Here is a 27,346-nt window from a genome sequence, read left to right as displayed (position 1 = left end):
TGCCGTGCACTTTGCTAGCATTGACTTATGGGAAATGTTATTCAATATGGCGGCTGCTTTGAGCTCCAGCTCCTGGGTCAACTTTGGCGTAAAATCTTCCAATAATTCAGATAGTTGGCAAGATGCAAACACTGCCCTTGCAGAGCTTGACAAAGGTGCTTTTAAGTGACGATAGCTGTATAGTATATACAATATGGAGGCATTATTTACCTAGAGAAAACCTTCAGGAAACTCGCTGACAAGGGTAGAAAAAATGCTCTGGTTATTCGTTTGGACAGTTAACTCACAGTTCAAATGAACCTTAATACAATGGGATTTGTCATAATCGAGGGAAGGACGGAAAATGCTTATTCCATCAAAATCACACTGAGGTGGGAAACATGTTAAAGACTTCGGAATCAGCCTTAATTAAATCGCCCTTTAAAAAAAAATGCCACTTAGCAGCGTTCAATAAACAGAAATGAAGATATCGCATACCTTCAACACACACGAGAATTTATCTTATTTAGTTCTTGTGCGGAAATTGGGTAATGTAATGTACTGTTTTTTCAAGATGTGAATCCAGTCTACTTGTAGATGTTAAGACAGATAGACACAGATGTTGTAGATGATTAGGCCTTCCCCGTTTTTTTCTCCGTTTCGCATCGTCCAACTGACCCAAATTTTGGGCATTTTCCAAAAAAAATAGTTAACAACGTTTTAAAGCCATTTTTATGTCACACAGGAGTTTCGGTGGTTGATCCTTTTCCCCACGCTGCCAACTTTTCCGCCATATTGATTTTGGGATCACGTCTTGTGGTTTTCCTGGCTCCACAGTCAGGGTCCTCAATAAGTTTTGGAGTAGACGGCTTAAATATAAAAGTAGGCGGCGGGAGAAGCGCTTTATCATTGTTTATAGCAAGTTTATGACCGAAAAGTAGACGGCTCTAAATTTAAAGTAGCCGGTTTTTTAGCCGGCTGCCGGCACTTAATGAGAACCCTGACAGTTATGATGCGGGGGTACCAGCTTATGATTTTTTTTTTCAATCGGACGGACCGACGGTAAACAAAAAACAAAAGGGGGGATGGCCTTATGATGACCTCTGTGATGATGATGATGATGATCCCTATGTTGCTATTCCTTTTGTAATGTAGGGCTGAGATCAAGCAAAGTAGGAGAACAGTGTGAAGCTATAGTTCGTCTACCTGGCTTGTTTGAGAAATACCCTTTTCCAATCTTGATCAACAGTGCTTTGTTAAAACTTGCTGATGTCTTCCGAGTGGGGTAATTACTTCTTACAAAAATTAATCTAATTATTTTCTTACAAAAATTAAGCTATCAACAGCTGGGTTATTATAGTATAGAATGAGTTGTATATTATGGTGTAGAAACTGTATGTGTAAAATTAATGGGTTGCCTTCTGGAGCACAAGAGAACAAAATTAATCCGCAACAGCTGAGTCATCTTCCACTCCCTGCAACTTCCCTCCCCTCCCTCCCTACTCCCCTTCCTTCTGGCGCAAACAGACCAGAACAAGTCAAATGTTGGATGAGTCGCTTACATACTCAAGAATAATGCTGAACAGGAGCAAGTCAGTACCAAAAATGCATTTTGTGCGGTCGACAGCAACACACGAGAATTATGCTCCTTAAAAGATGTCACCTGCAGCAACTGCCATAAAAAGGTCACTTTCACACTGTTTGGCAGCGAAGCGAATGACTGTTAACGAAGTTGCAGATCTCGAAGAAGTCAACATTCCTTTTCTCAGTGAAGTCTATAATGGTAAAGGCTACTTCTGGACTGCAGTTGTCAAGGTGGATGGCAATAGTAAAGGCTTCATATTGGATACCAGAGAGGCAGTTTCCATTGTCAGTGACAAGGAACTGTGGCTTGAAGACCAGTAGTTATGAAATACCCAACAAATCTTAAGAGGTCCAGGCGGCGCCATTCTCTCAGTCATTGGTACCTTTAACACCATGTTGGAGTATAAACGTCGCAAGATAACCATCTATGTTCTCAAGGCTGAGATGTACTCCCTCCTCAGTAAGAAAGCTTCTGTTGACCTGGGTTTAATTGCTTGTTTTGGAGAGGTGATTACTCAGGTTACTAATTTCAAGGAAGAATTTCCTCAACTCTTCACAGGCTTGGGAAAACTGAAAAACAAATACCAAATCAAGCTCAATCCAGAGGTCGAGCCAGTGTGTGTCTATACTCCAGGGAGAATTCCACATCCATTTCTACCCAAAGTAAAGAATGAAATTGACTTGATATTACAGCAAGGCGTCATTTCTCCAGTCACTGTTCCCGCAGAGTGGTGCTCTGGTATTGTTCCCATACCCAAGGCCAATGGACGAGTACGGATCTGTGTGGACATGATGCCACTGAACAAGGCAGTCAAACATGAAATTCATCCCATGAGCTCAGTTGATGAAAGCCTTGCCACTCTGGGAGAAAGTAGAGTGTTCACAAAATTGGATGCCAACAGTGGTTTGTGGCAAATCCCCTTGGATGAAGATTTCAAGCTTCTAACAACCTTCAAAACGCCATTCAGTTGCAACTGCTTCAACAGGTTTCCCTTCAGTATCAGGTCCGTACCCGAGATATTCTAATGGACCATGTCAGCTATGTTGGAGGGTCTCGATGGGATGATATGCCGGATGGACGACATCCTTATCCATGGTAGGAATCAGATGGAACATGATGTACGTGTCCAGGCTGCTCTCTTCAGTATCCAAGAAGCTGGCCTGACACTGAATGTACAGAGATGCGGGTTCTCTCAAGGGAGAATCAAGTTCCAGGAGCACATTGTTGATGCTCAAGGAGTTTGTTCTGTCTGATCCAGATCTTAAGACAAGAGCCATTGCCCAGTTTCCAGTCCCTTCTACTATAACAGAGTTCCAGAGGTTCATGGGGATGGTTAACCAGCTGGGAAAGTTAATTCAAGGATTGGCTGACTTAAATGAACCCTTGCAGCCGTTGTCCTCTTTGCTACATCTCAAGATCCCTTACTGATGCTGAAAGAAACTACATGGTCATGAGATCTAGAAAGGAGCTGTTGCATCAATCTGGGTATGTGAACACCTATGTGCTGGGACTCAGCTTCACTTTTAAATTAGAAACAGATCACAATCCCATTGTACCCCTTTTGACCCCAAGTGGAATATCCAAGATGCAACCCTGGATCCTACACTTCCATTTCAGAATGATGAGGTACAACCCTGACATCCTTCATGTCCCTGGAAAACGTCAAATTTCTGCTGATACACTCTCACATGCCCCTTCATGTACCCCAGAAGCTTCTGATATCCAGTTTATTGAAGAAATTAATTATTGAAACCTTTGCCAGCTGTGCAATGGACAGTCTTCCAACTGCCCAACCTCTTCAGGAGATCAGAAATGCTCAGAAAAGTGACGAGTAATGTACACAAGTCAGACAATTAATTTGTCAAGAGGGATGGCCACTGTACATACCACAACAGCCCTTACTCCACCTGTACTGGGAACACAGAGCCCACCTGGCAGTCATTGATGCTCAGAGTGCATGAAGAAGTTGCAAAGAAAGAAGAGATTTACAGATCTAACCAGAAGAGAAACTTTGACTGCCGACATCAATTACAGGAACTTCCAGATTTAACAAACAGTGAATCAGTACTGATAAGGGACCAAGATATACTAGGGAAAGTACAAGGGCGTACCGAGCATCCACGGTCTTTCCTCAGTGAGACAGAGAAAGACACTGTGCGTCATAACAGACCAGTCATAGCAGGTAATCAAGCCATCCTCGCTAGTTCTGTCAGTGACCAACCTGTCAATGACTCGGGAATGACATTCAGCAGGTTCATCTCAGTTTCCCTGTGTTACCTCGGAAGCTTGCCAAAAGCAGCCTGTTTGCAGAGAATCAGCACTGGTACAAACATGTTCCGGAAGGATATTCAGATCTCCTAACCAGTTGGACTTGTAGTTTACTACGGATGCTAAATGTTTGACTCTGTTCAGGGCAGTTATCCCAGTAATGCTGTTCCTGCTTGGGTTACGCCCTATTAAGACAGAGACTTTTGAAAACGTTTGCCTCCCCACTTTATTGTCAGACTTTGGATAGGATAATATTTGGTGGAAGTTAGACTGATCATGTTTGTTATTCGGTACTAGGAGGGAAGGTGTAGAGTTAGGCCATTCTCTACCTTTCTAAATCATGTCAGCCTTGCGCATTACATGTACATGTACATGCTGGGACCATATGCTTACACCCATCTTGAATAAAGTTGTGTTGTTATTGTTGTTGAACTATTCTCTAAATTATAAGGTTATTACTGTTATTCTTATCATTGCTATGGGTATTATGGTTTTGATGTTAACTGACTGGTTTTTGCTTGACAACCATAATTTTTTTCAGGAGTAATTTTCTTCGGCTTTGCATTCTGAAGGTCATTGAACAAAGTGAGAAACATTTGGAAAAAGTTTTAAATGTGGATGAATTTTTGAAGCGAATTTACTCTGTCATTCACTCCAATGATCCAGTTGCAAGGGCGATAACTGTCAGGTAATCTACATGTCTCCAAAGTATGAACATGTATCTTGTTCCAAAGGCAAGTAGCCACGCAATTCCAACAATGTGCATTAAATTATTGTTTTCAATTTCCTTTGAAACAGCAGGGATCCATACTCATACTTTATCGAAGTCGTCATCTGGGCCAGTACGTGTTATGATATACTTGCCCGGTAAAATTTTGGGTTGCCCAAGCAAAAATGCAGAAGTATAGACTGAATGGTCAATAAAATTACTTGTAACTTGAGCATTTGTGTTTTATTTTACACTCTCGTCAGAAATTACGTATTTTGACTCTGGAATATTATTTTATTTGCACCGAGGGAACCCAATTTACAGTGGTCCATATTTGCCGCAGCAAAACGTATGTGAATGTAGCTTACAAAGTTACGATTCAGCGACCCAAAGTTTCGATTCTCCTGTCTAGTGTCTCAGTCTGCCTTTAATATGAAACCTAGGTTTTGTGTTTTTCCTGTTGGTAAGCAGCAGGTTCTGCTCTACTTATTTTCCTTTTTGCCGGAGGTGGTGAAACACGTTGTAACTAACGCCACATTATCAGCTGAGACAACGAGTCACCCTTTGCTTTATGCTAAATGACTTGCTAACAACCATGCCATCGGTGAGAGACTCGGTGAGATACATGGAAATTGAGCCTGCAATTGTTTTTGTTTCATAAAAATCCCACGTGGTGAAAAATCGCGCCCAAACTTGAGATCTCGGTGTGGGAAGGTGGGTCACTTTTGGGTAAATGTAATTTTAGTGACCCCAATGTCCAAAGTCACCTTCTGTTTATGCATTTACCTTACATAAAACCATTATTGTAATTTCAAAACAGAATGTAATGCGACTAGTAAATATTAAATTAACAGCGCTACAGTTCTTTCTGTAAAAACTTTTTTTTATCACAAATCTTTCCATTTTTAAATCCCACTAGCCAGAATTTTCTACCCTCAAAATCCTGACAATTGGTGACCCCATTCTAGTAACTCTGTCGGGAACTCTGTTGAAAATGCAACCCCTTTATAGTCAATCCAATTGTGAAAATGCAATCCCATCCAGCAGCACATTCCCATTAGCTCATTAATAGGATGGGTGTTGTCCAAGAGACGACCTGTGGAGTTATTATACTCGTCCGGATGGTTTATTAGTCGTTTGAGACGACCGGACGAGTGCGAATGTGCCAGATGCCTGAAAACATACCTCTTAATTAACAATACGATTGAAAAGAATGTAACATTTATTCAAAAGTAATTTCTCTGTTGCTTTGTCATCTTTTTTGTAACTTAATTACCAGTACTTTTGTTTGTAGAGTTCTTGGTAGCGTTGCCTGTTTAGTCTCAGAGAGGAAAAATGTCCATCACAGGTAATCCATTGGTTTCTAAAATCAGTGTATTTTGCATGTTGACTTGTTTATTCAACTACTATTTTTAACTACATTGTTTTATAATAGCTATAACGAGGCAGTTAACCTTTTGTTGATGCAATAAAATAATTCCGATTTATAATAGAATTAGTTATTTTCTTTTGCGGTGACACTGACAGTACATAAAAGATATTGTGCATCAAATGAAAACTTGAAAAAATCCGAGCCCCAGATGGGATAATCTGAAAACTGAATTGAAGAAGGCTATGTACAGGGTATATATTTTCATAAATTGTAGAATTTATTTTTTAATAAAGGGGCATTACAAAATTAATGATTATTTTCAACATTCTGCAGTATCAGAAGCAGCTTGGAGTCACATGATGAGGTTGAGTTAGAAGCTGCTATATTTGCAACTGATAAGCTCTGTTCACATTCAAGGTACACAGAAATTTCATTTGAAATAAATTATTATGCCTTTCACTTCGTCCAGATTTGGTTTATTAAGCTCTGTTACCAGTCATCTAATTGGGGTCAGGGTTATGTAAATCACCTTCGTCAGCTTGAACATGTGTTATAAATGATTCCCACCCCAACACAAAATTATGACTGACAGAGTAGAAAAACTGAAAATGGTATGAAAGTTTACGAAAATGTACATTGAGAGAAAGGATACAAGGAAAGGGGTGTCACAAAGGTTTAAATTTTGCAGGGGCTACAACAGTATCTTTTAAAGTCTGCTGGTTAGGTTTCATTGAACTAAATCATACATATTGAGATGGTGGGTATTGTAACAAATTGGATCCAACCAATGCATTCATCAATGTGTCGGGACACGCTGACATGTCAGTGACATGACATATGGGGTTGGGTGAAGGTTGTTGCAGAGGTAAGAGAAGGTGCCTGCAACTAATGCATTTCTGGAATGGAGGACTTGTAGGGCATAGAAATGTCTTTATTGAATTTGCAGTCTGTACTCTGCTCTGCGAGGTTTTTTTCTGGGTACTCATATTAATATTCATCTTTCTATTAACAGGGAGTTTGCTTCTGGCCTTTATAATAAAATATCTCAACTAATTGAAGGTGAGAAATGCATGGGTTGATGTCTTAAAAAATCCCAAAAGAGTGACCAGCATTTGATTTCTTTTTACAATAAAAATTAACTTCTTCCTTAATTTTGCAGGGCTTAGTACACCTGTAGAAGTGAAACTAAAGTTAATCCCAATTTTCCGACACATGCATTATGATCTACATCTGACAGAAAAGGTCAGTTGTCATGTACTGTAGTTGACTCCCAAGGATTTTAACAAGTGTAGTGGCTTTTTTTGCAATGATAATATTATTTAATAGATATATGTTGTGGTTCAAATTTTCTCCTGGTTTAAAATTTTTCAAACTTGTTCAATTTTGATTTTTCCTTTTTTTCATACTATGAAAATGAATATTAGACAAAGAAAAAACAAAATTGAACTATTTTGAAAAACTAGATAATCAGGGCTTCTTGTATTTCATCAAAAAGTGCTCAGCATTGTGTGGCAGGAGAGATCTATTGTGCAGTGAATTGAGGTGATTCCCTAGAAATAGAACTTGTCATAGATTTCTGATGAAACTTCGCACACTGTTGTAAGATGTCAAGGAGATAATAAAAGTCTAATAAAAAGGGGGGTCACCAGGCTTGTTTCCGTTATACGACGCTGGAGAATATGACTATTTGAGCTACTTTCTTGACAATTGCCGCGCACCCCAAATGTTGGGCACAGACAATTGCTGCGCACCCCAAATGTTGGGCTTGGTGTAAATGAAAATCCACCATTTTATCAATTTGCCCGCACTACTGCAAGCGCCAGTGATGCAAGAAATTATGCGCAGTATGGTTGTACAATGCAAAACCAGGGAATCACCTTAAGCAATTTTTCTTTGATCTCATTTCACCCTGTCACACATTATTATCATAGTGCATAAGAGTCTTATAGGTCTATCTGAATTTTATTGAAAAATTGAATTCCATGTGCTCAGGTGGGAAGTATAAATTGGCAAAAATGCAAGAAAAAAATAATAAATTGCACAGGGTGTTTTCATTTAATTTTTGAATTTGAGTTGTTTTTTTTATTTTGTTTTCTTTTTTTGTTCTTTACTTTGCACAAAAAAGAGGGTATGCTGTATTTACTGTTGGCAATTTGTGACATGCACTTCATGCCATTAAAGTGATCTTTTGCATTACATTTTTTTCTTCTTCAGGTGCACGAGTTATGTTCTTCGTTGCTAACATCTCACCCAGCCTGTAATTTTGTGGTTGTTACCCTTCATACATTGTCCTGTCTTGCAGTGTCATGCATGATTGATATCCCCAGACAGGTTAAAACTGAATTTTGTTATAAACTGTGCTATAAACCATTCCCTTGTCAATCAATCCACCACTAGTTTTTCTTTAAACTGCCATAGTTAGTCTAATTATGTAATACCCAGTGCTGTCAATAAGATTTGAAGCATGTGGCTAAGTAATGTAAGCACCTGTTGGATTGTAATTGGGGCATGCTCCTCCAGAAAGTTTTGAAATCAGGAAGTGTAAAAAGTCTATTTCCAGTGATTTGAGGGAGAATGTTAACATCCAAGCTTTCACTGCTCTTTTGAAAGAAAAACTTTATGGTATTGCATGGTACACGTTTATGAGTCTGTGATAAAATCTTTTGTGTAATACATGATATCATCAGTTGTGTATTAAGTACTACAGATTGAGGTACATTAGTACTGGGCATGCCTTTGTGAAACGTACAGTAATAAGTAATGTTGTTCCCAAGAATACTGTCTTTTAACGTGTTAATATTACATGTAGCTTTTCAAACAATTTCTACTAACCAATTAATTGAAGTGAGTGGCTAATAATCCTTTTCTTCAGTTTTATTTGTTCACAAGAAATACTGCCGGTGATTCGCAAGTGGGCACCCGCCCGTTGCAGGTCTTATTGAAAGCACTCATTACCTGCAACCATTTTTAATGTTTTCTCAGAGAAACAATACAAACAACAGTTATTTATGGTGATCAACAATTCAAAAGAATCAGCCATTCATTACTGCATTGTTTTCTTCAGCACTTGACCATTATTGATCAAATGATGTGATAACAGCATGAACAATAAAACTGGGGACAAAGCTCTAACCAATTTAATGAAAGAATGTAACAAACTCCAGAATTTTATGAATCAGAGGTGAAATTTTTGATGGCCGCCTGTATCATAGTATAGAGATACCTAAAACCTATTTCTTATTTTCATGTAATACTTGAAAATGATACACGAACGTCACTTATGAAAACTGTTTTTGACATAGACTGAGCTGTTGTTGAGGTATGTGAGACATGATCCAAGGAGAGTTGTCAAAACTCATGCCCTCTCAGATTTGAGAATGCTGGCAAAAGGAGCACCACACATGTGGATTCTAGAGAACATTAAAGTGGGTGTCATAAAAGTCAGTTACAGTGTAATATGTATTCATTTTAATATTTACGTTTTTGAGTAAATGATGTTGTTCTGTTCCTTGCCAACTGGTAATAGGTATGCTCATTAGAAACCCAGACCAGTCAACTCAGTAGGTAGTTTCCTTCGCAGCCGTCTTTCGGGATGTCACACAATGCTCCCCCGAAAGAAACAGCTCCTCACATTGGAACCACATTCCTTTCCCATTCTTTTGATGGTCTATTAAAACAACCAAAAAGGTTATTAGCCAATTGAGTGTGAGCAAAATCATTCATTGTGATTTTCTGGCAGCCCTTTGTAGATGTTTGGATTGAAACGTTGAAAAAAGCTCAAACGCCCAAGAAAGAGTATTTATTTTTGGTGGCAATAGTACTTATAATTTTGCAACAGCATCCAGTACTGGAAACTATTTATGTGTTTGCCTAGTTTCTGGCCGCCGATCGAATCTGTGTTCGACCTGGGCAAAACCTCATCTGCCGTTACAGAAAGCCTAGGTTTTTTACAGATGCGGTCAGATTTTGACTAGTGGTTTTTTTGCTTTGGTTTCAGCTCTGTTTTCATGCAAAGTGCCAGTTGAGAATAATGTGAAATTAATAAAATTGCGCGAACACGAAGACTTGATTTTGAAGTCAGTAAAAATAACGAATAATGTGATTATATTTACAGCCTTTCATTCTTTCAGTTCTTCATTTCTTCTTGGGCTCATGGTCAACACAGTTGCTTTGAAAAATGCAAACAACAGACCTGCATATGAATTTTGTGGTGATTGAGCACATTGATGAAACAAGAGGTATTATTGGTTGAGCCGCTTGATACTGTTCCAGAAAATGGAACTGTAGCTGTGATTGGCTCACTCCGAGAAAGTAATGTGGTTCCAATGTGAGCAGCCTTTCCTTTTGGGGGAGCGTTGCGTGGCATCCCGAAAGACGGCTGTGAAGGAGACTACTTAGTAGGGAGGGAAGTGGACTAGTAATAAGGAGGTTGTGATGAAAAATTTATTGATCTTAAAATAAACGAAGAGAAAGTTCTGACCTTCTATAATCACATCTTCCAGTGTTAAGACTTTCAAGTGTTCTTGGATATATTAACCAATTGACCCCTCAAACGCCCTACGATGCCCCCAGTAAAATCGTCTGGCGGTAGACAAAGTAAAATCTGTTAAGTCTCACTTCTAGGGGTCATTAGGTTAAAGGCCAATAAACCTTAAGCTCCATCTCACAGCCTTTTGACAGTAATCTTATCAATTCAGTGGGACGTTAAGGACAGTGCCTACTACACTGGTGTATTGTTCTTGCTCATACGTTCTGTGCATCTCAAGATACTCGGATTTCCTATGGATGGTGGTTATTAATACAGGGATATTGTTGTACAGTTCAAAACTATGCAGAGAAAGCAGAACTTAGCAAGTGCTCTTGGTATCCAAAAATAAAATTGAGGGTAACTGTGCATTTTTCAGAGATAATGAAGCTTCAATTTGGAAACAAGCACCATACATTGCTTTGTATTTTAAAGCTTTTTACAGATATAATTTGTTGATTAATTATCTTCGAAAAATGCGTGGTTACCCCCAATTTTCTTTTTGGATTTTAATAACACTTGTTAAGATCTGCTTTTTCTGCATACTCAGTAAACCATGCAAAAACACCTTTGAATTAGTAGGCGCCGTCCTTAAAACACACTGTTTTACTGTGTGAGGGGCAATTCCACTACATGCATTTGGAAAGAGTAGGGCTTAACGTTTCTTATGTGGTGTTCCAGCCTAATGTTTTATGTTATGTTAATGACTATTTTGACATCATTATTATTTCTAAAATAAACAGTGAGCCCCATTTCTGATTCTTGGAACTTGTTGATGACACCATGGTATAAACATTTTGTCAAATGAAGCAATATTTTGGTTGTTTTAACTGCAGATTTTGAAGACATGGTTCCAATTTAAAAGTGTGGTGACTGAAAGAACTTTGAGAAGATACCCCCACCTTGATAGAACTTTTTTATATAATATTATTTGGTTTTTACCTGTGCAAAAATCAATAGTAGTAGTACGTAATGTGAACTCAGATTGCATAAGGTAAATCTAGTAAGTTGTTTTTTTTTTCCAGGGTCTGTGTGAATTTATCCTTAGCTGCTGTTACGATTCTCTGGTATTATCAGCAATGACAGTCTTGGTGACTTTATCAAGATCTGAAGCAGTTGACGTGTTGAACAGTGAAAAAGGTAGGGTAAGTTATATGCAACATGACACATTCAGGTTCAAACCAGTAAACTTCATGTACCTAATTAGAAGCACAGTTCAAAAATATTGGCATTAGTGCTACAGGAGCAAAAGGTTTCAAGAGCAATGCCATTATGGTTTGTATATAGTTGTCGGAAGGTTTTGCTGTAGGTGGTGGCTGTAATGGTAGGCAGTGTTCCCTGGGGAACATTGATACAAACAGCACCAGTTTATGTTATTGCTCTTCTTTGCAGTGCTTGAAGTGTGTCAGAAGGAATCCAATTCTTGTGATTCTGTTGTGGCTGCTCTAACGTCAGAACTCCTCGTCAACATTTCTGTAGCGGCTATTAAGAATGGTATGTGATTTAATGTTTGCTTCTCTTCCTTAATCCTCTTGCAAAGATTAAGACACACTGTGTTAATCTTTTCCAATAGACATTGTGTATCTTTAATTGCCAGACAAAGATGTCTCACTTTGCGAGGAAGCCATCATAGCTGCAGAGACTTGTACTATTGTTTGTTGTGTTGGTAAGCAACTCCAGTCACTGAAGGTAGGGATCTAGTTTGTGTACCTAATGACTGAATGAAAGGACTGGATAAGAAAGTATTTGCCTTGAGGTCATGGGTAATGGACCAAACACAGTGTGGTCTGAGAGCAGTAACGCAAAGCCAAATACATGTATGTTTCTATCCTACCCTCCTACTCAGTCAATAAGTGTTATGTGATGTGACCACGCAAGTTGTGGTTTTCTTTATGGTGTTCTTGGAATTGGTTTTTTCCTGCTGTCTTTGGAGAGTGGTCAAGATTCTTGTTCCAAAAGGTCATTATTCATAATTTCATGGATAACACTTGCTTTTGCCGTATTATATATTGTTGTTACTCATTGTGGTGTCAACACAAAAATAACAGGGAAGAAAAGTTGTCACCAACAATTAAGCTGCTCAAGCAAGTCTACATGGTTTTATCTGTTCAGTGTTACCTCTCGGTGAAAACAACAACAATTTCAATATCATTTTAGATCAAATGAAGCAAGTTAATTCATGGTGTCCACAATAAGTGCGTCAACATTAATTTTCGATCTTGATGCACTTATTGAGGACACCATGAATTAATTTGCTTCATGTGATCCAAAATGATATTGAAATTATTATTGATGTTGATGCACTTACTGAGGACACCACGAATTACGTTGCTTTATGTGGTCTAAAATGATATTGAAATTATTGCTGTTATTGATTATTAATATTATGATCTCTTAAATTGACAGTAAATTGTCCACTGATTTTTTAGGTGTGTTTATCATCAATGAACAGCTTAGTTGACAGCTATCCTTTGGCTGCATATTCTCTCATGGAGACCCTGGCAAGCCTTCTGCCTTCCACATCAGGCAAGTGCTTCTGAAGAATAAAATATCCTACAACTTCACATGAAAAGAGAGAATTTCAATTTTTGCTCCCAACACTCAATCACTCACAAAGCTGTTGGATAAACAGATCATTCTGACATTCTGAACACGAGCAAGTGGCATTTGATTCAAAGTTTATTTTGTTCCAAATTGATTTCAAGTACTTTCAAACCGTGTATTTGATCCCGCACTAAAAATCTCTCCTCCAGCATATCATAATTTTTTCTTTGCAGGTGGTGTGGCACTAACATTATGTCATACATTGGTCACCATGGCAACACAATTGCCAGCTGCCCTTGAACCTTTAAGAGAGGAAATAGTTTCACAATTTGCCAAAGTTGTGGTCAACGCTGATGATGACGACAAGGAATCAAAGGATTTAGTGGTATGTTCCAACCAAACATAACTGTTACAATTATCTCAAATTTGATTGGTGCGTTAACTGCTTTATTTTTCACTAATTGTGTGGGGTTGAAATCGGACAGTTGGCTAAAATGGGACACCTTAATCCACCAATCACAGAATTTATCTCAATAACCATAGCAACAACCACTTACTCTACCAAACTGGAGATTTTCCAAAATGGACGAATTTTGTAACATTAGACAACTTGAAAAATGAATGCATTTGTTTTCTTGGAAATTGTAATGGTCATGATTAATAATTATTGGTAACAGGACTTTGTATCATCCAATTCGGTCTGTAATCATGCTCAGGATTAAACAAATCATACTCCCGCTGTTAATCACGAGCATGATTACAGACCTTATCAATAAAGGGCAAAATTACTTAGCGCTGATTGGCTGAGACAGAGGGCATTTTTTCTTAATCGAGGGCATTTTTGGTAATCAAGAGAGGGCTTAAATTTGCGTCCCAGTATGGCGGTTTTTGTACCATGTGATCACTATCCTGCAAAGGGCCCATTTATTGCCTTGCATTCTCTTAATAGTCCTTGCAACTACATGTGTCTTATTTCCGTTTTTGCCTGGACAGGTTGGCATTGCAACTCTGATTTTTCAGTCATGTCAGGGTCAATCCTGTAATGAGGAGCGACGTAAATTAGGAGATTTGTTACTGGAACAACTGGGAAAATTAAACACAGCATCAAAATATTGGACAATGTTTAGAGTTGGCAAGCAAGCTACTAGACTGGTAAATACCAATTGTTTATGGTAAGATTGTTACAGTTGTTTTGAGTTAAAGCTACTTAAGGAAAAAATAAATTATTATTGGTTACTGTACACAGTCAATTGAAATGTCATGTTCCAGTGATTTGTTTAATTTTTTAAAATTTATTTCCTTATATTTTTCACTTCCTGTTTTGATTTGAAGGGTTATCACAGCCTTGCTGCAGAAATTTTTGGCAACTTGACATCCAAGGTATGCAGTGCCAAATGATTTTGCATTAATTTTCTTGTTGTATGCATATTACGTAACTTGTTGCAAAATGCTAAATTACAAGTGTGTAAGATGATAATAATATTGATCGTTCTTATACAGTGCATTTACACAACTCAATACAGTAGTTTCAATACATATTATTGAAAATAGAAAAACCCTATCACACAACCATCTAACATGATGATGCTTCGCCAAAAAGATACTGTAAGTTTTCAGTTTGGTTTTAAAACAGCTAACTGTGTTCACCTTCAAAGTGTCAATGAATACAATAAATATAATACATGTACAAATGAAAAGAAAAAATGCAACATGCTGTTCACTATGTTTTAAAGGGGCTATGTCATTTGGGGGATATCTTTAGTTAATCAAGAGTTTAAAACTCGAAAATGGTAATGTGGAATTCCTTTGCTGACAAAATTATCGTCACATCACAAACAAGATGATTCTGAGCAAAAACGACCTTTGTCAAAGAGATTTGCCATAAACTTGAAAAACGTCAGGCTGACATTTTTGTTCTCCACGACTGATATTGACATGTTGACGATTCATATAATTTTCGCAGAGAATTTGTCTTCAAATTTAAGTCAACCAGAACAAGTAGGGATAAAAACTCAACTTATCATTGGAGTGAGACTTTGCTATCGATTCCAGTGAACAATTTGTCGATACTATAGTCTGGTATTTATAAACTATACAATTTTGCTTTACGAGCATGAAATTTGAAACAACAAAGCATTATGTGTTTACACTGAACTGCCTCGCAAGAGTATGACATTTTTATTTTCTTCTTGGCCAAGCGCGCAAGTCTTTACACTACCTCGAAGTATCCAGCTTTGCCATGTAAGTTACCGAAGGTCTGCTTTTTATCAGCAGTTGCAGTAAATCAAGTTCTGGTTCTTCCAGCTTTTTCAGTTGACCCTTAGCTGTGTGACGATGGAAGTAATTTTCAGCTGCATGTAGAATTCTGTTGAAACATCTCTCCCTCGACTCAACCATCAGTGACCACATATCATTTCCAAATGGTGAAAAGTTCTTTGCACACATTTCTCTCAAGCCGCAGTTTGTTTGTTTTATATTTTCCCACAGCCTCGCTTACATCACCAATGACACGTCACAAATCGGGGCGCTCCAAATGGTTATGTGAGCTAGTCAAAATTCAAATGCGATCAATCATTTTTTTCGGGGTGCAAACAGTTCAGTGATTTTGGTAGTAGAACTGTCAACATCCCAGGGTGGAGTCGATACCCTCAACTACTTCATGGTACTGAAACCCCATGATCGGCTCGGACTGAGCGATCCTACTTCTTGCAGGTTGCATCAGAGCATTTCCACTTTTGGCTGAGTGCACTGAAGTTGTTCTGTGAGGCTGAGAGTCTGTTGAGTGTTAAATGTGAGACTCAGTTGGCACTGTCCAGACAGATATGTAACGCAGTTGCAAAGTACCATAAAGGCATCACCACACTCAAGGTGACGTTACGAAAATAATAATGTTGCTTTACAGATTTTGTATGCATGTAAATGGGTGTAGCAAACCCAATCAAGTCTTGGAAGTATGTGCAAGCAGGTTAAAATTAAGTTCAAGTGCATAGTTTGAAAGTCAATCACTTGGCATATTAACCCAATCACTCCTCAGGTTCCCTAGGATAGACAGAGTAAAATCCGTCAAGTCTCAATCCCAGGAGTCAATGCGTTAACACAAAAAAATTGCTTTTGAAACTCAATTATTGAAACACACCAAGTTTTGAGCCTATTTTACTTTAACTTACCATCATTAGTCCTCATGAGTAACGTGTGGGCTATGTTAACGTCTTTGCTTGTTTTCAGGCTTCTGTGTCTTCAAATCACCAGTTCTCATTCCAGTGTAGCTATACAAGCCTAAGGGTTCAAGTGCTCCAGGCCCACAGCCTGCTTCTTGCATCTTGTGCAACAATGAAATCCTGCCCTCCCCCAGCCATAGCAAGGGCTGTTGCCATGGCAACTGGTCAAGATGTGCAACGACTAAGTCGTTTCACTACTCAGGTAATTTTGTTGGAATAGGTGTGAAAAGGCTTACGTTGTAATAATAATTAAGTAATGATAATAGAAATTGTAATAAAAATAATAGTACCGGTAAGTTCCATAATCTTTTGATTGCTAGTATTTGGGACTGCAATTATTGCAAGTTCATGCTTAACATTTTTTACTTGTTATATCAGGTCCTTCAACTTCTATAAACTAGCTACACTATTCAAGAATTCAGTTTGGTGAAACTGTCTTAAGTTTTTTTTGTCACCCTATTAAACCTATGTAGAGAAATTTTGGTTCTATCACTATCAGGTGGTGTTTGTTTGTTTGTTTTTGGTATTTCGTACTTTTTATTTTAAATACTATATATTCAATTGCAGTGTACTTAACCTAGTCATAGTACAACCTACTCAGCTTGTTTGGTTTGTTCCTATTCTAAGAAGGTTTTTTGCCTTTTATAGTTGATTTATATTAACATGTTATTGTCTCTATTTTTGTGGCATATAAAAAGGTTGTTGTTGTTGTTGACCCTGTCATATCCTTAATTAAGTCCCTAATGTCACAGATTGCAAGTATGGAAATGACATGAGATTGGCATTCATTTTGATAAACATGTGGAGTTTTACGTTTAGTCGAAGTGTGAATTTTATTTTTTCCTTCGGGTTTTCAACAGTATTGTCTACTTTAGCCAAGAGTTGTTTTTTTGGTCAGGTTTGTTGTAACTCTTAATGTTTACTTCTGGAGCTCAAGAAGAGTTGCAGAAAACTTCATGACATTATTGTATTGCTGGGTACAAATAATGTTCAAGTTGAGGAAAAAGGTGGGGAGAATACTTCATGACACTTGCAAAAATCTGTCTACAACTAGTTACTGGCAATACTGGGGTATATCATATTAACTTTTGTACAATGTAGTTTACACGTTGGTACTTTTGAATGATGAAAGGCTGTTTACATGGTTTAATTTCAGATGGCCGAATGCAGCAAACTCTTCCGTAGTCTTGGTGAGAGATATAGACAGTTGTACTGCTCCTCATTTAATGCAGATCCTGTTAGTCTCCAGAATATTGAAGCGTATCTTTTCTACAGACTGTGAATGCATTGGAAAATCCAACCTGATTATGATTTTTCTTTCCTGTGCTGATCTTCAGTACAACTGTTGAGTCTTATATTATACATGTTGATAGAACAGCTTGTAAATAGAGAGATAAATTTATAAAAATTATTATTTTGGTGGCAAATTTGCAAAGAATATAATTTTGCAAGTTTGCAGGTTGCAGTGAATGGGTAGGTCATCAAAAAGGAAAGAGTAGTAAATTCTCAAAAGATAAATGAGAGCATCACTGGACAATTATTCCTGATCATGATTCTAAGGCTTGTAGTAGTAGTAGTAGTAGTAGTAGTAGTAGTAGTAGTAGTAGTAGTAGTAGTAGTAGTAGTAGTAGTAGTAGTAGTAGTAGTAGTAGTAGTAGTAGATGTAGTTTTGTTTATTGAAACCTCTAGCAGATTAATGTGAATTACAGGTCGGGTCAGATATAACTATAGGAATAGATAGGTACTTATAAATGTTGAATACAATATATATATATAGTACATAAATAATGCAAACTACACTTATAAACATATTACATCAATTCAGTAGCGTATTTGTTTGTGACAAAGTCACCAAACCTATTTGTGGCAGTTATCTTAGTTCTTATCCTATCTCTCAGAGTGAGTAGTGGGCAGAAGCACTCGTAGATTCTAATCTACTAGCTACTAGCTAGCTGGTGTCAGATTGTCTTTGCTTCCATTTCTGCTGTGTTGTAAATGTAGCTTCCTTAACAGATGATTCAGTCTCCAGCAGAGTTGTCTTTTGATATCTCACAGTATTAATGTCTTAATGAAAACTTCTCAGCCCAGGTAAATTATTTTATTACTTCACCATTAGGTGATCCCGGGGTGCAGGGATGGCTCAGTGGTGAGAGCACTCGCCTCCCACCAATGTGGCCTGGTTTCAATTCCCTGACTCGGCGTCATATTGTGTGTTGAGTTTGTTGGTTCTCTATTCTGCTCCGAGAGGTTTTCTGCAGGTACTCCGCTTTCCCCTCTCCTCAAAAACCAACCTTTGACTTGATTTGCTTTCATCGTTAATTTCAGTTTACAGTGTCCCCCATTAGTGCACCAGCTAGAACGACTAGACACTTAGGTAAAGTTCCTTTCCTTTCCTTTCCTTAGGATGCATAGAGGATTATTCATGATAATTTACACAGGGGAAGTTTGTAGAGCAGTCTAAAACTCATTAACACACTTTTTCAGTTCTTAATTTATTGTGTTTTAACAGTTCATTAGAAGATGAAAAAAGCAGTTTTAACAAATCCTTGGCATTAAGCCAGAACCAACTATCTTTGGCAAGTGGAGAGATTTTGGAAACAATAGAGGTTTGTTGGTTTAACGTGATTGTGTTGTGAAAATCACTAAAAACATGAATGGAATCATTTCTTTATGCTTTGTCAAATGAGTCAGTATTAATATTAATAATAATAGTAATAATAGTAATAATAATAATAACAATATTAATAATAATAATAATAATAATAATAAGTTAATATAATAATTAAAAGGTGGGTTTCGCCAAAGATGAAAAGTGATACAATCAAAACCCTGAAGGGGTACTAGAATCGGAGTAATATAAGGTTCTTTCTGATTTTAATGTTCAATGCGACCAGACAATCAACGCAAGAAGGCCTGATAGTGTCATTCTAAACAAGGCCAAAAAAGAGGCAACACTCATTGATGTTGCTATCCCTGGGAGATGCTTGGGTGGTGGAAAAGTATAATAATAGTAATAATAATAATAATAATAATAATAATAATAATAATAATAATAACTAATAATAATAATAACTATTATTATTATTATTATTCTTTTTATTTTTATTATTATCATCTAATACTTTATTTTTTTCTATGTTACTTATTGTGGCATCATTAATCTTTTATTGTTTTGGTTTCAGGACTTTGCAAATCAGTTAAAAGGTCACCCAGTCTGCCATCTGGTAAGAACAAAATAATGCTCCAAAATGTTCAGAAATGCAGCAAACTGGATGATTGCCAAAGTTTTAATAATACCACTTAGTGTCCCTGTTCACAAAAGTAAACCTGAAGAGAATGTGAAAGTCATCGATCACAACAAGGTTTCATTATTTGCCATGATCTTTCATGGCCAGTGGTTAGGGCAAGTGTGGCCCAGTGGTTAGGGCGCTTGCCTTGAGATCCGGAGATCCCGGGTTCAAGACCCGCTCTGACCACTAGTTGACTGACCACTAGTTGAATTTGATCCTGGTAGTCCCTGGTTCAACTTCCCAGCTGCACTAGTAAATAGCCAACTGGTTTGCCTCCGGCCAGTTGGGATTCTTATCAGTTGTTGTTGTTCTGTTCCGTCGTTTCCTTGAGTTTCATTGGCCCTGAAAAGCCCCTATAGGGAGCGGTCAATTAAGTATGTATATGTATGTATATGTGTATTGTTGCAAAAGAGAGTCAGTACGAGAGGCTATCAGGGTTGTTTTCAGCTAATAGTTATCTAAACTGTATAAAGTTGGTGGGTGCCTTGGTGACCTTCATAGCTTTTTGATCTGGACACAAAATTAATGACGTTGAAGTTGGGCAGAAAGTGAAGAAGACATTAATTTGTAAATGCTTAACAAGACTGGCATACATATAATTGGCTGCATTTCTGGGCAGACATGATCGCTCAACAATCAACTCATCTGTGAATTCTGGTAAGGCAATTTGTCCATACCTTTTGAGCCCACTGTAATAATAATTATTGTTTGCTTCCTGCTGTAATGGACACTCTTGAGTGACACTCTTTTGAGGAAAATTTAAAGCCTTTCCCTTATTTGCATTGCAATCATAAGTATAAGCAATTGTAAGGATACACAACATCAGTTGTGTCTTGATCCTTAGCACCTTATTTAGGACAAATCACACAAAGCAATGACAAGTTAATGCATCAGTGCTGCCAGGGCAGTCATTCATTAACCCTTTCATTCCCAAAATCTAAATGTTCATTCTCCTAACTAGTACCATAGGTCTTTTTGTTGTATGGGCATGAGAATTTGGTGTTATATCAAGGTCTCACCTCAAATGCTGATAACAATCTTTATTCTCAACACCTGTCTGACAGACATTTCGTTGAGATTGTGAGGAGAATTCACATACTGGTCAATCCTGGAAGTCAAAGCATTAAGGTCCTGGGGCTGGGGATTTTCCTCACTTTCTTAAAGAGAGGAGCAATAGAGTTAACATAACAAATTCACTCTTTCCTCTCTAATTTCCCCACCTACATAAAAGTTTAGTGACAGCCAGCCCTGAGTGCAAAATGCTTATCCTTTTGATTCTATTGCTTGTGATGACCAGGTTTAAGACCCTGTATACTGTTGGAAACCAATGAAGGCAAAAATTTGTGATAATAATTTTAATTATTAATTTCATTAAAACTTTGCTCACAATTTATGAGCCTGATGAAATTTTGATCCAGGGACTGTTTGGCATACTTTGATTTATTTGACCACTTTTATTTGCAGCAAACTGATTATCTTTTGCGAGCTTCCATGACAATTCTCAAAGTTCCATTCATTTTCCCAAAGTTCTTTTTCTCCAGCCAGCAAGCCACATTTATCAAGGTTTGGGTAATTTCATGTTGTCTTCTGTACTTGGAAGTAATTTTCTTTGAAAGAATTTTAACAGTATTGTTCATTATATTTATCCCCAAATGAAAATGAAATACCGGTACCACTCTGTGGGCCTCTTCACAAGATCCCAGTTGATGGGGTTGGCTCAGTTACCGGGGTGAAATTGGTTTCTGTTGACATGTCAACTTTCATCCCAGTTTTCGAGATGAAAAATGTTGATGCAACCTTTCAAGTGTGACTTCTAACAAACATGCCTGGAGAGAATTTTTCGATTTTCTTTGTTTAAGCAAATCTCAAATTTCTTTTGACTTACGTTAACTATCAAATGAAACTATTCCAATCTTCATCATCAAAGAAACGAGAGGTTAAAACTTGGTAAATGTCCATTGTATCACAAAAATATGTTGAATTAATTTCATCCTGGTATTCTGGTAACCTGGCTGAAGTGTTCATACTTGTATGGCAAAAACTTCCAGCCCGCTTACCAAGATCCTGGTTAGAAAAACTAAGATCTCGGCAGCTAAGCCAGCCTGCCCTCTTATATGAAAACATTGAAACTTTTACAAAGGATTTAGAGGCAAGGCAAGATCTCAGAAACAGGAAGAGCCCGGCCAACCGGGCCCATGTGAAGAGGCTTTTACTGTATGTCAGTCTTCATTGTTTGCGTTAAAACATAGGCAGAAGGAAAAAAATTACACTAAATTGCAGTACATAATATGAGATTACTGAGAAGTGAGGCAGTCAATGAAAAATGAAACAATAGAATTTTGTAGCAGTTTACTGTAAGTGGGCTGTGTTTCTTTCAGCTAGCACTCTCTCCTTTACCTCGAGTCCCTTCAGAGCCTATCTTGGTCACACTGGATACACAGTTTGTTCTTAAGGTAGAAGGACTCATTGAACATGGTCAAAATCCAGGTAAATGTGTATAATTTGTTTATAATATAGTTTAACTTCAAAGAAACTTCCTAGAACAATCTGTGGAAACGAAATTGTAGTGTTGACACTGATTAAAAAGTTTTTAAAAAGTAAAACGTTTCGATCAGTTCAGTGACCTTAATCAGTTTCGTATGCAAATATGACTAATGATGGTAAAATAGGCAAGTAGGTGACAAATATGCATAACACGTGTGGCAAAAAAATGTTCTAAAAATTCTTGAGATTGAGGTACACAAATGGAAACTCAACATGCTCATTGATTGAGTTCTCTTCAACATGACAATTTCGTTTTATATCATGCCTGATTACAACCATGGCATTTTTAATAACAATCTGTGGGTTTAGTAATGTTTTTTTTTTTGCACTCACATGAAATGAAATGAAATCAAATGACCCAATTAAGGACGGTGCCTACTATTGTTGTTGCGCATACGTTCTGGGCATCTTGAGATACTCGGATTTCCTATTGGTGATGCTTACTAATACAGGGATATTTTTGCGTGGTTTAAAACTATCCGGAGAAAGTAGATCTTAGTAAGTACTCTTGGTATCCAAAAAGAAAATTGGGGGTAACCATGCATTTTTGAGAGATAATTAAGTTTCAATTTGAGAAAGAACGCCATACATTGCTTTGTATTTTAAAGCTTTTTACAAATATTATTCATGAATTATCTTTGAAAAATGCGTGGTTACCCCCAATTTTCTGTTTGGATTTTAATAACACTTGCTAAGATCTACATTTCCTGCATAATCACACACCGGGGCAAAAATATTGTTACTTAGTAGGCACCGTCCTTAACTGTTTAAAGTAGTCTTGTTGGGGGAGGAGACTTCACCATTGGTGGTGGTGATAGTGTAAGGTGTAATTGAGAAAGGGGATGGGTAGAGTGGGTAGGTTGCTTGGCAAGAGGCTAAGGAACAACTGAAAAAAAAAAACTCAGACCCAACCTACAACCTCAGTAACAGATCATTCAGATGCTTTGACCATTAAACTACAGGGACTCCCACTAAGCTACAATGTCAATCTACAATCCTCCATAAAGTTATTGAGACATTTTATTCTTCGTTTTCCATAAGTCGATAGATTGTTTCCATGAAGTCAATTTATTACGGTTACTTACATCCCCACAAAGAATGTTAGGGGTAGCATTGACTGGGGAGGGGGGCATTATTCTAGGACTTTTAGAGCAATGATTGTCCAAAATAACAAAAAATGAGAGAGGTCTCAACTATTTTTGTCCAAAAAAGTTGTTCATTCTACCAGAACTAGTTGATTAAGTTACTTGACATGAACTGCTGAATGCTCTTTTGGGTTTAGCTCTAACTGCTTTTTTTTTCATTGTTTTAGGTCTTTACCGTAAGGTTCAGTCAGTTTGCCTGTCAGCGAAATGGCAACCTGAAGACCCCAAGTTACAAGTTTCAGACATCAAGGTTTGTGAGAGGTCATCATCTATACCTTCATATCTCTGGCTTTATTACAGCGTAAGATCAAGTCCAGGTTCATTCTATTCGCAATTTTTAACTTAACACAATGCAGTCACCAAGAGAAAATGCTCATGTAATAGGAATGTTTTATCTCTTCCAGTCGACCTTGGATACTGCAACCAGTTTGGAACAGACAGTGGTTCCTCATCAAGACTACTTTAGTGCCCAATTCCTGCTCTCATTCAACTCACCGAGTGTTTATAACGTGACAGTGTGCTCCAGCGTGATTGACAGTTCTGGAATACTGTGGAATACAGGGTCTCAGAGTTCTGTGCAGATCAGGGCTTCAGACTCTGCTGCCAGAAAGCAAAGAGCATCAAAATCATAGCAATGTAATGTGAACAGCGTGGGTTTTCTCTTTTCTGGAACTTTCCACTTTGAGCTAGGTACGGAAACCGGAAGTCAGCATTTGTCATGCCAGGAGAGTGGTATCGTCGCTAGTTTGCAATAGGGAGCTTAAGCACGCGCGTTTTCGAGACGGGAACGGCAACCGGAAGAGAACATTTCGCGTGCCAGGACAGTGGTGTCTCCCAGATTTTAACACTTATCATCTCTAATAGAGAAATGAAACTTAGCAATGTAAATGTGGTTGTATGAAGACAAGTTAACGGGAAAACAGCTCACTTCCGGTTGCCGTCCGCGTCTCAAAATCGCGCGTGCTTAAGCTCCCTAATATAGATATAGTAGCGCAGGACAAATTAAAAAAGAAATCAGCTGACTTCCGGTTGCCCTCCGTGGCTCTAAAACGACGCGTGCTTAAGCTCCCTATTTTCACGGCTTCACACCCATCACCTTGTGCCCTGCGTGAATCACAAGTGCTGCGAATATGACCTTTGGTCAGCTTCATTGGGAAATAACGAGTATTTCAGAGGGAAATCATCATGCGCAGTTGTATTCGCTCCATTGTTGAGCTGATCTTTTGCGATTTCGGCTAGTCATCGTTTTTCATGTCTAACTGCCAATACCCAGAGCGCTATAAAGCAGTAAAAAAATACTAAATAAAATTTAAAAGGAACACAGAAAAGAGCGTGTAGTATTTGATTTTGTCACACAAATCTCCGCCATTTCAAGCATTTCCTTCTTTGGTCTCTCTTCTTGTAGCTAACATTTCAAATCAACTCTGAAAATGTATGTTACACTTGGAATCTTGTTCCGTGATCAAAACGCCTTCCTGTGACGTCATCTCACACATTACGTGAGCCGACGTGAAAATAGTTATCTCGAATTTTCTGTCAAAAAGACACTTTGTGCACAAATACAGCGAATATGCCGTTTCACAACTTATGTTGAAACACGCCACAGTTGCTACGACCCTTGCTTTTGAGGTCATTTCCTAACGAGGAAGAGAACGTGATAGTACAAAACGAATTGTTTGGGGTCTTTCCCTGCAGAACAACGTCACTTCAATTGGCCGACAAGGTGCCAGTTAAATATTGTCATGACAACTGCAGCGAATAAACGTCATGAAAAACTTCGAGGAAGTTGCAGAAAAGCCGTAAGCCGCCATACTCCATTGTTTCGCTACCTCCCCCGACAGACTCTCGTCTCTGAATTCTTGGGAATTGTGTTTTCACAAATTCAACGTCATCGTAATACTTCTTGAAAGGTAAATTCAAACTTTTCAGGACTCGTAAACAGTTCACGAATTCACTGTCGAATTTCTTGAAAATTGGTGCAATATCCGGGAAACAAATACACACTACACCTCTGGACAGATGTCTTGCGTATTATTTAAACATTCTACTGGTTTCCTAAACTGAAGAATAATATCCGAAGAAAGGCTGGATACCGGGATTTGAGTTGCTCAAGTCAAGTCACCTTAATTCAGTTTGATACAGTTCGTTTCGTCCATTTTTCCACTTCCTGTCTTCATTTAATGTGTCTGACAGAAGCAAAGAGAGAGGAACACGAACAGTTTGTGCAGTCTGCTGTCAAAAAACAGCAACGAAATAAGCGAAAGCGAGCGCCTGACATGTTTGTGACGGCCGTTTTAGAATGCACTGTGCGAAGAATTTGTAGCGAAGTGTGCTCCAGTTATTTCTGCCTTTGCACGCCTCCCAAGAGGAGGAGGCTGAGCTCATTAGAGGACAAAAAGCCAACAGGAACGGTGAATTCGTCTAGACATCAACGAGATAAGTTAAACACAAACAATTTCACATCGAAGGCAAGTGAATATCATAATTCACTCAGTGAAATTCATGAAGCTATTGACATACCGGAGACGCCACAAATTGTTCCAGGGGACGAGTCGGAAGTGGAAAACTTTCTTCACAGTTTAACAGTTGAATTGACTGAGTTACCGACACTTGAAGAGGTAGATGAGCTTCTTAGAGAAATTGAATGTGGCTGTGATTTAGATACAGTGGAAGAAGAGATCGGAGCACTGCTAAAAACAAACCCTGATGATCCATTTTATCCTGGGTTACTGGAAGTACTGTTTGATCAAAGTAGCACTGCGGTTGCAAATCTTTATCCGGTGTAGCAATGCAGCATTATGAACGGTGTTTCATCCAGGATGCCAACGGAGCAATTTATTGGACGCAATTCCCGGGACGCAATTCCACACAGGGACCTTCTCGTTATGAAATCAGTGCAGCGATAAGTCGGTATTTACCACCCAAGATCAAAATATGACATTCACTTGGAACTATTTTGCTAAGCAACAAATGGAGTTTTGTCGATCTTTCAGCGTTTCATGTGTATGTCCAAAAAATCGTATCACCGGTCTCGTTTTAGAAGTGAAAGAGGAAAAGAGGAGAGATATTGGAAGTGGGTAGGGTGGGGAGACGTAAAGTTGTCGTTTGCGATCGAAGAAGTAGCCCCCCTCCCCCCCGAAAAAAATTAATTTGCACCCCACAATTAAGGTGAGCACGGCAAATTCATTCTCAGCTTTATTGTCTATTCCATAACAGAATTTTTTAAGAAATTCTGATGATGAATAATAATAGAGAGTACTCTGCCTACCTAGAAGAGAAAGTGAAGAGGCTTGTTGGAAAGAAGAGTGAACATGCAGAAATTGGTGATTTCATTGACAATTAACATTACACGTGCTTTTTGTAGTCTGTCGTCGCAAAGTATAATAGCATGTGACGTTTACAGACATTGTAATTATCTTAAACTCCTAAAGACACTTAAAAAATTTGTATTTTAATTTTTATTCATTTACTTACCTATTTATTATTATTGTTATAATTTTTTTTTCTTACGATATTGATTATGTTTAGAGCCACATGGCCTCTAGGTTACACCTTCAGCACCCTAATGTGCCATTTTAGCTTATAGCAGAATTATATACGTTTTAACACTGTGGTACATAATAATAATAATAATAATAATAATAATAATAATAATAATAATAATAATAATAATGCAAACTAAAATAGCACTTTAACTAAATTCAAAGCGCTTTAAATGTAAAATACTATTCAAAAATCAGTAAAACACTGTTTTGAATAAAAACGTCTTTGACTGACTAACCCTAACCCCTTTGGATTTTCAGGAATGTTATTCCAGAGTTTGTGTCCAGCATAGGAGAAAGACCTCTGGGCACAATAAGTATTGTTATGCAGGAGAGTTTCCTGCAAAGAGAATGCTGGGTGGAAGATCCAGCACCATGGTGTTAATAAATAATTTGTTTTTGTGGTTTGAACATGGGCACCTTTGAGGCACTAACGATAAAGCAATTTGAATTTTCCGTACAGTGCACACACTAGCAACCACAAAATTGTCTTTTTATCTCACTTCATAAAAGGTGATTTACTTAATCCTGGTGAGCAAAGGCCATTTGGTTTACTCAATCCTGGTGAGCAAAAAACACTTCCTTGGAAGAAGGCTTAAGTTCAGATTGTTGTCTGTTTTCCATG

General features: G+C 38.0%; 2 protein-coding genes across 3 annotated transcripts; both read left to right on the top strand.

The window, feature by feature from the left end:
• The first annotated feature begins 45 nt into the window (after positions 1-45).
• On the top strand, positions 46-26,538 carry LOC137980088 (integrator complex subunit 7-like). Of its 2 annotated transcripts, XM_068827441.1 has the most exons (26): positions 46-155; positions 1,135-1,264; positions 4,374-4,520; positions 5,836-5,889; positions 6,247-6,330; positions 6,926-6,972; positions 7,073-7,155; positions 8,128-8,244; positions 9,216-9,338; positions 11,464-11,578; positions 11,831-11,932; positions 12,036-12,127; positions 12,868-12,964; positions 13,216-13,367; positions 13,976-14,134; positions 14,315-14,362; positions 15,695-15,850; positions 16,208-16,402; positions 17,357-17,460; positions 18,223-18,288; positions 18,710-18,806; positions 19,383-19,424; positions 20,955-21,053; positions 21,869-21,977; positions 23,347-23,429; positions 23,584-26,538. In XM_068827441.1, the coding sequence occupies exons 1-26, from the start codon at positions 47-49 to the stop codon at positions 23,809-23,811; spliced, it is 2,838 nt and encodes a 945-aa protein (XP_068683542.1). In that variant the 5' UTR covers position 46; the 3' UTR covers positions 23,812-26,538. The 2 variants fall into 2 exon arrangements, with proteins under 2 accessions (XP_068683542.1, XP_068683543.1); XM_068827442.1 differs by lacking the exon at positions 6,247-6,330.
• Positions 25,360-26,538, top strand: LOC137980089 (uncharacterized). The gene has a single exon (XM_068827443.1). The coding sequence runs from the start codon at positions 25,360-25,362 to the stop codon at positions 25,963-25,965; it is 606 nt and encodes a 201-aa protein (XP_068683544.1). The 3' UTR covers positions 25,966-26,538.
• Positions 26,539-27,346: the final 808 nt, after the last annotated feature.

The sequence above is a fragment of the Montipora foliosa genome, chromosome 12 (genome assembly GCF_036669935.1).
Source record: "Montipora foliosa isolate CH-2021 chromosome 12, ASM3666993v2, whole genome shotgun sequence".
In the NCBI taxonomy this organism is placed as follows: domain Eukaryota; kingdom Metazoa; phylum Cnidaria; class Anthozoa; order Scleractinia; family Acroporidae; genus Montipora; species Montipora foliosa.
This window is presented reverse-complemented; position numbering and strand designations above follow the sequence as displayed.